We start from the raw sequence: 12,436 nt of genomic DNA, 5'->3' as shown, positions 1-12,436 counted from the left end.
GCTGTTTTCTATAATCCAGATAAGAACTGATACTAAGGGAAAGAAGATAGATTATGGGGGTCTCACTGTATACCTTTGCAGTATTTATCCCTTCTGATGACCAGCATTCTTATAGTTTGGGGTTGACATTACTATGGTCGAATTCATTAGATAGCCATTGTTTAAAAAAAAAAAAATATATATATATATATATATATATATATATAATGTCTCCTCAAATAAATTACAAGCTCCTTGAAGACTGTAATCTTGAGTTCTGTGAATTATGTACAGTGCTCCATTCACCGTCTTGTATACAGTAAGTGTCCAGAATATGCTTATTGAGTGACTGTTATCTATTTTTGACATAATATTCAAATACTTAAAAGTGCTAAAAAGCCAGACCTGGCAAGCTGACCTACCTCAGAACTCTGGAGTGAATGCACCCTCATTCCAGCTATTGACTTCATGCCATATCAGCAATGCCAGCTTTGTGTATCATCTATTTCCTTCCAGGTTCCATTGGTCAATAGATATAGGCCATACACACTTTCCTGAGATCCAGGATCCCTGAGCAATAACCAATGCCTTGTCTCCCAGGTGGCTCATTGGTAAAGAATCTGGAGACACAGGTTCGATCCCTGGTTTGAGAAGATCCCCTGAAGGAAGAAATGGCAACCCAGTCCAGTATTCTTGCCTGGGAAATTCCATGGACAGCAGAGCCTGGTAAACTACAGTCCATGGAGTCACAAAAGCGTTGGACAGGACTTAAAGACTAAACAATAACCAATGCCACAAATAATACAATATGTATATAGCACTTTACAAGCTAGTTTTTCCATTCATTATCTCGTTTAATTCTCTTTTGTTTGTTTTATTCATTCATCAAGTCTAAGTCAGAGGCAGGAATACTGTTATCAAGGAAGGAAATGAGCAGCCAGATGAAGTGTTTGACCAAGATTTTCACTTGGTCAGAGGGTAGAGACAGGACCAGGCCCATGTGTGCTTGGCAAGTCTGCAATACAGGGAGAAGGGCCTGGGACGAGGATTACAAGGAACTGTGTTTGAAACCATGCCCTGTCATTTACTGAATCTCTAGGCAAGGCATTTAACCTTTCTGAGTTTCAGGTCCCCCATGGGAAAAATAGAAGTGACACCACCTACCTCTCAGAGCAGCTGTGAAGATCAAATGAGATGACACATATAAAGCACTTAGCATGGCACCTAGAATGATCAATATTTCTCAGCTCTGTTTTCTCTCAGCTAAACACTTTTCAATTAATGCACTAGTTCCCAAAAGTGTCTAGGAAGAGCTTTACAAAAGAGCTTTACAACACAGATTCCTAGGCTCTACTCCAGATGTACAGAATTGTTATCTTTCAGGGGAGGGCCCAAATGATTTTGATGTACAGTGCACTGGGGAATCACCTGAACCAGATCATATTCAGAGCTTTTAGGTAAAAAGTAGGAGGGAATCAACATTTATTGAGAATCTACAGTATGCTCAGTGCAGTGGTAGGGGCTTTCATTTGAAAGATACATTTGTACACAGTTCTTTCCAGTTCACCTGGATGGGGCTTGGAGAAGATGGTTTGGAAAAGTCATATGACACAATAGACAGACATATATTTTCACCCCTGTATCATTAACTTAGCCAGAGAATTGATTTTAGCATGTGTAGAAGTTGTCCCCGGTTTTCTTTCTGGTTCCCGCCTTTGAAACACATTTCATTTTACTTTAAAAAAATTCCTTCTGGCTTAGCCTAATGTATAATAATAGCAGTTATCGTTAACATTTACTGAGTGGAGACACTGTACTAAATGTTTTAGGTATATAATTTCATTTTATCACAAGAACCCAGTGAAATGGTTGCTGCAGTATTAACACCACTAATTAAAAAATTATACCCACCTTACCACCTAACCTGCCTCTTGAGAAATCTACATGAAGGTCAGGAAGCAACAGTTAGAACTGGACATGGAACAACAGACTGGTTCCAAATCAGGAAAGGAGTACATCAAGGCTGTATATAGTCACCCTGCTTATTTAATTTATATGCAGAGTACATCATAAGAAACGCTGGACTGGAGGAAGCACAAGCTGGAATCAAGATTGCCGGGAGGAATAGCAATAACCTTAGATATGCAGATGACAGCACCCTTATGGCAGAAAGCTAAGAAGAACTAAAGAGCCTCTTGTTGAAAGTGAGAGAGGAGAGTGAAAAAATTGGCTTAAAACTAAACATTCAGAAAACTAAGATCATGGCATCTGGTCCCATCACTTCATGGCAAATAGATGGGGAAACAATGGAGACAGTGAGATACTTTATTTTGGGGGGCTCCAAATCACTGCAGATGGTGACTGCAGCCATGAAATTAAAAGACGCTTGCTCCTTGGAAGAAAAATTAGGACCAACCCATACAGCATATTAAAAAGCAGAGACATTACTTTGCCAAAAAAGGTCTGTCTAGTCAAAGCTATGGTTTTTCTAACCGTCATGTATGGATGTGAGAGTTGGACTATAAAGAAAGCTGAGTGCCGAAGCATTGATGCTTCTGAACTGCGGTGTTGGAGAAGACTCTTGAGAGTCCCTTGGACTACAAGGAGATCCAACCAGTCCATCCTAAAGGAAATAAGTCCTGAATATTCATTGGAAGGACTAATGCTGAAGCTGAAACTTCAATACTTTGACCACGATGTGAAGAACTGACTCATTTGAAAAAAAATAAAAAACAAAAAACCCTGATACTGGGAAAGATTGAAGGCAGGAGGAGAAGGGGACGACAGAGCACGAGATGGTTGGATGGCATCACCGACTCAATGGACATGAGTTTGAGTAAACTCCGAGAGTTGGCGATGGATAGGTAGGCCTGGCGTGCTGCAGTCCAAGGGGTCGCAAGGAGCTGGACACGACTAAGTGACTGAACTGAACTGAACTGAATTAAAAAATGGTTTCTGATTTTAAAACAAAGGTTTAGGATACAGTATAATCCTTAGAGTAGCAGGGAAAGACAAACACTCATTAAAGGTGAGGAGAACAAAGAAAGCCAATGTAGAGGTTTATAGAGGGAAATCGAGTGGAGGAAAACGGAAACAAAGAAATGAAGCGTGAATAATGTTCTTTGACCGGAGGACCAGAGGCAGGACTGGGAAAGCGGCAGAGAAAAGAAGAAATCCGCCTGACTTTACTGCCACCTCATGGTGGTCTGATGTATAGACAACTGGTTCACAATTCAGCCTTGTTTCTATGAGCCTACTAAACCCTCTCCATCACTGACTGGATGGACGTGAGTCTCAGTGAACTCCGGGAGTTGGTGATGGACAGGGAGGCCTGGAGGGCTGCGATTCCTGGGGTCGCAAAGAGTCGGACACGACTGAACGACTGATCTGATCTGATCTGATCTGAAACCCTTTCCAGGACACTGGATAAGGAAATAAAGCCAAGTGAAGCTGAGGACCTGCCCTTGGGGACTTTTTAGAGCTTGTCTCCCTCCAGGTGGCGCTAGTGGTAAAGAACCCACGTGCCAATGCATGAGACTTGAGAGACACCGGTTTGATCCCTGGGTGGGGAAGATCCCCTGGAGGAGGACATGACAACCCACTCCAGTATTCTTGCCTGGAGAATCCCATGCACAGAGGAGCCTAGAGGGCTACAGTCCATGGGGTTGCAAAGAGTGGGACACGACTGAAGTGACTTAGCACACATGACACTCACTCTGGAGTCACCAGGCTAGACACCACCCTAGAGATTAACTACTCTAGGGGTAAGCACCCTCCTTTCATATGGGGAATTTCAGGAAAGACAGAAATGTCTATAAGAACCACCATTTTTTGTATTGCATTCAAAATGAAAATAGCTTAGCATTCCATGAGATGTGTAGAATCTCATTAAGTTTGTCTCTATTTTTAATAGAAGATGGTCAGTGAAAAAACTTGCCCTGAATTTTAGCTACTGAAATGAGAGGGAGGAGGAAGTTAACAAAGCAGCTTTCTCATGTTTTATCACTTACACTTGTTGGGCATTGTTCTCATAAATCAGGTTCAAGTAGACTTTGTCATTTCATGAACGAAACCATCTCTGAAAGTAGATAAAATTATCCCCACTTTAGCCATAGGGAAATAGGTGTAAAGAACTGAACTCTGCATGTGAAATCTATAAAAGCCAAAATCATTAAAAAAAAAGAATAAAATGGTTACCAGGGGCTGGGGGTGAGGGAATAGGACAGATGTTAAGGATACAAACTTGCAACAAATATTAAATAAGACCTCGAGATCTAATACATAGTACAGTGAATATAGAAAACAATACTGTATTATAGTCACCAAACTTGCTAAGAGACTAGAACATAATTATTCCAATCATTACAAAGAAATTATAATTACACAATGTAATATAGGTGCTAGTGATCACTACAATGGCAATCATATTATAATATATAAATGTATTAAACTAACATATTGTACAGCTTATATTTATACAATGTTATATACCAAATGTATTTCAATTAAAACACACAAAAAATAAAGAACTAAATCACTTGGCTATGCCATCACAGTAAGATGGCAACATAACCACTCTACAATTTGTTCATTCTACTCAGTGCAACATTTAGAGAATGCCAAGAGCATGCCAGGTACCAGGGATCCACAGTTGAATTAAGTTTCTCCTTCATCCACTGATTCCCTCCTTCCTCCTCCAGCTTAGCCCAGCTTCCTCTCAGGGTGGAGACTCCTCTCTGGGTGGAGACTCCTCTCTGAGTGAACTAAGAGGGCAACTGAAAAACCTTAGGCAACACCTGAACCACAAGTTTTCTGGAAGGACTGGCTGCCCAGGGCATTCTAGTTGATGCTGCCCATCAATGAGATGCTTTTGGCAATGCCTTTGGCCAATCCTTGGACTCCACCCCCATGTTGTTGTTTAGTTGCTAAGTCAAGTCTGACTCTGTCACCGCATGGACTGTAGCACACAAGGCTTCCCTTTCCTCCACTATCTCCCAGAGTTTGCTCAAATTCATGTCCATTGAATTGGTGATGCCATGGATGACCGATACTAAAAGGCTCCTTTCTTCTAGGAGGGTTGCCTTAAGTAGATTGGCTTATTTTGTCACTATTTCTGGTTTTTAAGAACAAAGTAAATATGAAATTGGATCAAATGTCTCCCCACAAAGGAGTTGGGAGAGCCAGCACTGCATGACTGAAACCCTAAGACACCATTCCCATGGCTGACACCATTGGAGGCCTAGAGAAACACTTCTCTAAATCGGTTGACTTATCTCCTCAGGAGAAAAGATAATTGCACCCATATGCCGTTAAGGTTTTTGGATTGTGCTAATGCTCATGTGGAAGTGAGAAACTGTTTAGAAAAACAGGGAGTGTATCTGGCTGGCAGGAAGGTTTAAATAAAAAAATAAAAACATATTATTTAACTCATCAAATTCATCCCACATGAAGCATGTGTGAAGAAAGATAATTGGTTCTTTACATCAACAGCTAAATGTAGATTTGTGGGTTTTTTTTATAAAAGCATGTAATAATGTTGCGTAACATTTTTAGGAAACACATAAAATAGAAGATTTTTTTAAAAAAAGGTAGGTGGGTCATGACAGGGAGCTCAGTAGGTATTTGGGGCCTCTGGTTGTTCATCAGCTAGTCCAAGGCTCTCTATGTCAAAACAGGGAAACCAAGGCTCAGAATGGGAAAGTGACATGCCCAAGTAAGCTCAGGAAAATTAAAACCCAACTGTTCTGAAACCCAGGCAAGGGCTATTTCTACCACACTCTGCTGCCCCTCTGTGGACATGAGCATGTATTAAGCTGTTCTATTGTGCTCTGATGAGCATAAGAACACTCCGTCCCTAAAGAAGGAAACTGGCAGAGAGGAAAGGTAACAGGAAATCCCTGTAAAGTGAAACCATAAAAGCTAAACTCCAAGTCACCGTAAAAGGCTTTGAACTGGCAAGAATGACAGGAAATGATGGGAAAATAGAGGAAATGGGCCTCTGAGAGAGGAAACAGGGAGCGCACACAAGGCCTTTAGGTAGACTCTGTTGTGGGCCATTATCAAGCTGACTGGGTCCCTCCCACCCTCCCTCCCAGAAGTCAAGCCTGGGACATCCTCTCCAAAGAGGCTCTTGAGAAATGGGCTGATTACCTACTAACAGCAGGTTATATTTAGTGCAACCTAAGAAAAGAACTAAAGAGACTCTTGATGAAAGTGAAAGAGGAGAGTGAAAAAGTTGACTTAAACCTCAACATTCAGAAAACTAAGATCATGGCATCCGGTCCCATCACTTCATGGCCAATAGATGGGGGAACAATGTAAAAAGTGACAGACTTTATTTGGGGGGGGGCTCCAAAATCACTGCAGGTGGTGACTGCAAGCATGAAATTAAAAGACGCTTACTCCTTGGAAGAAAAGCTATGACCAACCTCTGCAGCATATTAAAAGCAGAGACACTACTTTGCCAACAAAGGTTTGTCCAGTCAAAGCTATGGATTTTCCAGTAGTCATGTATGGATGTGAGAGTTGGACTGTAAAGAAAGCTGAGTGCTGATGAACTGATGCTTTTGAACTGTGATGTTGGAGAAGACTCTTGAGAGTCCCTTGGACTGCAAGGAGATCAAACCAGAACATCCTAAAGGAAATCAGTCCTGAATATTCATTGGAAGGACTGATGCTGAAGCTGAAACTTCAATACTTTGGCCACTTGATGCAAACAACTGACCCATTGGAAAAGATCCTGATGCTGGGAAAGATTAAAGGCAGGAGGAGAAGGGGAAAACAGAGATTGGATGGCATCACCAACTCGATGGACATGAGTTTGAACAAGCTCTGGGAGTTCGTGAAGGACAGGGAAGCCTGGTGTGCTGCAGTCCATGGGGTCGCAAAGAGTCAGACATGACTGAGTGAGTGACTGAACTGACTGACTGAGTGTGCTAAATGTTTTTATGCATGTTTTACTTCACTTAGCCTTCTAAATAACCTTAGGAAAAAACATATTTTTATCCATCCCCATTAATGGAAATGCAGAGAGGTTGAGTAGTGCACCCAGAGATGCATAACTATTTAAGTGGCAGGGCTCACATTTGAACCCAGGTCTTTCTACTAATAGCCTGTGTTGTTATTCATCATGCTTTGTACAAGTGGCTCCTTGCTGTAATAGAGGCTTTTTCTGAAAACTAAAGTACTGAGAACATTTTCATTTCAACAACTGGTATCATTATAATGATGATGATGATAATACCAGACAACAACTACTGACAGGGTACTATATTCCAAACCCTGTACTAGGTGTTTTGCATGTCTGATATCATTTGATCCTCACAACAACCCCAGGAAGTAGCAATAAGCTCCCAAATGCTGAAAGATTTGCCCAAGGTCACAGAACTAAGGGTGTAGTGATGATAAAGCCCACTCTTACCACTAGGCAATCCTTTCATGGGTTCTTCTCTGGCTCCTACTCTTGGTGAAGCCAATTAAAGGCTTGGTGAAGGTGGCATTAAATGCATCAAAGCTAAAGTTGAACCAAGATAGATTCATTTGTATGGATCAAGTCCATGAAATCTTTATTTGATATCTAGAGTTCAATTAACAACCATCAAAACACCTTTCTCAGCTTACATCTTTCATTTACTTAGTCAAATTTAAGTGTGAGGAAATTTGTACTTGGCTATTGCTGGCAGCTGTTGTCCGACTCTTCCCTTCTTACTGATAGGTGATACATTTAACGAACAGATATTGGATTGCCATTGAGCAATATCTTAGTAGTATATATGAGGATCAGTGGGCTAGTCTCAAATCCCTAGTGGGGACTTGAGAAAGTCACTGTGCTTGTTGGATCTTATTAGCTATAAATGAGACCACTGGTTGATCTGCATGGTCCCTCGCCTTGTAGGTTTCAGTTCAAGCTCATGATTCTTTTTTTCTATTTAAAATATGATTCATTAATTTCTTATTTTTATTGAGATACAATTGACATATAAAATTATGTTAGTTTCAGATGTACAGCATAATGATTCACTATACGCATATATTATGAAATGATCACCAGAGTAAGTCTAGTTAACATCCATCACCACACATTTTTTTCTTATGATGAGAAATTTTAAGATCTACTCTTTTAGCAACTTTCAAATATACAATATAGTATCATAAAATATGACTTCCCTGATGGCTCAGATGGTAAAGAATCTGCCTGCAGTGCAGGAAACCCAGGTTTGGCCCCTGGTCAGGAAGATCCCCTGGAGAAGGGGATGGCTACCCACTCCAGGATTCTTGCCTGGAAAATCCCATGGAGAGAGGAGCCTGGTGGGCTACAGTCCATGGGGTCATAGAGTCAGATGTGACTAAGCAGACATCATTAACTATAGCAATCATGCTATACATCACATCGCTAGTACTTATACATTTTATAAACAGAAGTTTGTACCTTTTGACTCCATTTACCCATTTCACCCAGTGCCCACTCCTGGCCTCTGGCAACGACCAACCTATTTTCGGTATCTAAGAATTTATTTTTATCTTTTGTCGTTGGTTGTTTTTTTCAGATCATACAGTACTTGTATTTGTCTGTCTGACTGACTGATATTTCACTTAGCATAATGCCCTCAAGGCCGATCCATGTTTTTGCAAATGTCAAGATTTCCTTGCTTTCTAAGGCTGAATAATATTCCTTTGTATACATTTTCTTTATACATTCATTCATTGGTGGACATGGTAAGGTTGTTTCTATGTCATGTCTACTATGAATAATTCTGCAATGAACATTGGGGTACATATATCTTTTCAAGTAAGTACCTTTGTTTCCTTTGAATAAATACCCAGAAGTGGAATTGTTAGATCATATGGTAGTTCTATTTTTAATTTTTTGAGGAACCTCCATACTGTTCTCCATAGTGGCTATACCAATTTACATTCCCACCAACAGTGCACAAATGTTCCCTTTTCTCCACATCCTTACCAACACTTGCTATTTCCTGTATTTTTTGATGATAGCCATCCTGACAGGTGTGAGGTGATATCTTACTGTGGATTTTATTTGCATTTCCTTGATGATTCATGATGTTGAGCACCTTTCCGCGTACCTGTTGGACAACTGTCATCTGCACGTCTTTTTTTTTTTTGAAAAATGTCTATTCATACCCTCTGACCATATTTAAATTAGATTTTTAAATTATTGATTTATATGACTTCTCTCTCTCTACATATATATACACACACACACACACACACATATATATATATATATATATATATATATATATATATATATATAGGATACTAGCAGCTTATCATGAAGAAGGCTATGGCACCTCACTCCTGTACTTTTGCCTAGAAAATCCCATGGACGGAGGAGCCTGGTAGGCTGCAGTCCATGGGGTCGCTAGAGTTGGACATGACTGAGTGACTTCACTTTCACTTTTCACTTTCATGCATTGGAGAAGGAAATGGCAACCTACTCCAGTGTTCTTGCCTGGAGAATCCCAGGGATGGGGAAGCCTGGTGGGCTGCCGTCTATGGGGTCGCACAGAGTCGGACATGACTGAAGTGACTTAGCAGCAGCAGCAGCTTATCAGATATATGATTTGCATATATTTTCTTCCATTTGGTAGGTTACCTTTTCATTTTGTTGATGGTTTCCTTTGCTGTACAGAAGTTGTTTAGTCTGATGTAGTTCCACTTGTTTAATTTTGCTTTTGTTGCCTTTGTGTTCGGGGTAAAATTAAAAAAAAAAAAATCATTGTCAAGATCCATGTCAGGGAGTCTACTGCCTATGTTTTTCTGCTAGGAATTTTATGGTTTCAGGTCTTATGTTAAAGTCTTTAACCCAATTTGAGTTACTTTTTATGTATGGTGTAAGATGTGGTCCAGTTTCATTCTTTTGCATGTGGACATCAAGTTTTCCTGATACCATTTATTGAAGAGACTACCCTTTTCCCATTGTATATTCTTGTTTCCATTATCACAGATTAACTGACCCATGTGTGGGCTTATTTCTGAGCTCTGTATTCTCTTCCATTGATCTATGTGTCTGTTTTTACCCCAACAGTATACTGCTTTTGACTACTGTAACTTTGTAATATAGTTTGAAATCAGGAAGTATGGTGCCTCTAGCTTTGTTCTTCTTTCTCAAGATTGCTTTGGTTATTCAGGGTGTTGTGTGGTTCCATACAAGTTAATTTTTTCTTTAAATGAAGAAAAAGAAGAAAGTCAATTCCCTAAACTTGACTGGTGGGTAAGAGCCAGGTAAGTGATTTTCCAGCAGGGTAGAGCAGTCACTAGGGGAGGACTGGGACCCCAGGGCACCTGGAAGATGGACTGAGAAATAGGAGAGCAGATCCTAGAAACAGGAGAAGGTTGGAAAGAAAGAGTTCAAACTTCTGGAAGGCAAGGGGGTTGAGATATATTTTGCAACTGTAAGTTTTTATTTTGAGATCTGTATCTTCCCTCTCTGCCTCAGAGTGTTTATCTGACACACACACACCCACACACACCCAAACACATACACACACATACAATCTCTTTCTCTCAGGAACATAAAATACACATAAGGAGTAGATATCCCAGAAGACCAGAGAGAGACCTTAGGTAGACTGCATATGATCTTAGAATTTGGAACACAAAAACTCTTCTATATATCTTTATATCTTTCTTCTATGATCAAGTTTTAAAGGACCATTTAGGTGCCTTTATGATGCAATTCAAACCCAAAGGCACTTTAAAATTTCCCATGAATATTCATTCCACTGAAAGTCTTTGAGAATTCCATCAGGTCCAGCCACTGCCTTATTTATTTGTACTCTGATTACACTAAAAGACTGATAGGGAACTCAGGCTGAGTCCAGGTGGTGGGGGTAGCGGAGAAAGGATGCAATACTGGGTATTTTCCATGGTGTTTCTGACATTTGTTTCCAAAAACAATAGAGCTTAAGTGTATTTTAAGGGGAAAAAAATCTCAAATGATTCAAGACGCACACTCACCAATAGAGAGGGGGAGAGTCAATGTAGTACACACAGGACAGTGAATCAGGACACAGGCTCCACTCATAGTTCTGACTTCAACTTGCTGTGTGACCTTATTCAAATTGCCATACCTCTCTATATCTCAGGATTTCTTCATTATAAAATAGGCATATTGCCATCTTCTGTGCATGCAATTTTCAGGATCAGATTAGCTCATATTCATGAGAAAACATTGCAAATGTGATCCATTCATAAAGTACAAAGAGACCTTACCTTAGAATCACATGCTAAAGATAACACAATGGTTTTATAAACTTGCTTGAAAACAGCAATCTGACATTAGAAGTATTTAGCTTCTCTAAATTCTCAATGGGGATCATTTGTATATGCAACACTTATAGGCCATTGGGTATGAAGGAATCCCATAATAGTTCTGTAGCTCTAAGAGGATTTGAATATCACAGCAAAGCTGAAGTATGTGTATTAGGACATCAGTTGAAAACAACTGAAATCTCTGCTTCTATTGTCCTTCCTATCCCCTTCATCTCTCTCAGACCAGTCAGGGTAAGAAGCTTTGTTCCTTGGGTAGGTTCCATGTATTTCTTGGCTCTGAGTCTCTCCCTTCCCAAACTACAGAGCACATAGTAGGGTACAGAGCCTAGAGCAGAATCAAAGTAATGCCATCATTTGACTCTACTCCCCAGGACATTCTACTTTGTTAGGAAGCCCATCACCTATTTTAAGTCAAATACTGTGCTAGGTCCTTCAGTACACTTTTTCTTATTTCATTGCTACTACAACACTCCATGATTAGCCCACCAGGCTCCTCTGTCCATGGAATTTTCCAGGCAAGAATATTGGAGTGGGTTGCCATTTCATTCTCCAGGGGATCTTCCTGACCCAGGGCTCAAACCCACATCTCCTGCATCTCCTGCATTGGCAGGCAGATTCCTTACCACTGAGCCACCTGGAAAACCCCATGGTATCATTAGTATCCCCCATTTCACAGAGAAGAAAACTGAGACACAAACATCAACTGACTTTACCCCATAGGTGGCAGAGCCTGGATACCAACCAAGTCGTTTGACTCCAAACGCTATGATCTTCCCGTATACCATGCTGCCTCTCAAGGAAAAGAGAACAAAAGCATGGACACTGGACACTCAGGGTACTTTTCTCCTAGTTTATCATCCATCCTCACAATATCTAAGGTATGTGAGGATGCTTCCACACTACCTGAATTTCCAGAGTATTAAAGAAAGGTCTAAGAAGAAAGGCTGTACTTCTAGCATTGGCATTCCCAAATCTTGGTATTCACAAGCTTGGTATTCCTGTCGCATCATAAAATATTTCTTTTAAATTCTATTACATGTTTTACCATTGCTCCTGGCACCTCTGTATTACAAGGGAACAACTGCTAATAGAATTGTCATTGTCATGTATGCTTTGCCAGTTGACTAGAAATGGGTCAAGAATGGCACAGGTTATCTCATGT

At 40.4% G+C, this 12,436-nt stretch overlaps 1 protein-coding gene across 4 annotated transcripts in view; it reads right to left on the bottom strand.

Moving 5' to 3' along the window:
• Positions 1 to 12,436, bottom strand: part of LHFPL1 (LHFPL tetraspan subfamily member 1) — a 91,070-nt gene that overhangs the window by 50,917 nt on the left and 27,717 nt on the right. The window contains exon 4 of one of the 4 annotated variants that reach the window (XM_070366051.1): positions 9,596 to 9,681. The exons of the other annotated variants lie outside the window; for them this stretch is intronic. Within the exon in view, the coding sequence (XP_070222152.1) occupies positions 9,596 to 9,681 (86 nt within the window). The remainder of the gene's footprint in view (positions 1 to 9,595; positions 9,682 to 12,436) is intronic. 4 annotated transcript variants of the gene reach the window in all.

The sequence above is a fragment of the Bos mutus genome, chromosome X (assembly GCF_027580195.1).
Source record: "Bos mutus isolate GX-2022 chromosome X, NWIPB_WYAK_1.1, whole genome shotgun sequence".
Taxonomy (NCBI): domain Eukaryota; kingdom Metazoa; phylum Chordata; class Mammalia; order Artiodactyla; family Bovidae; genus Bos; species Bos mutus.
Note: the sequence above shows the minus strand (reverse complement) of the source record. Positions and strands in the feature narration are given on the sequence as shown.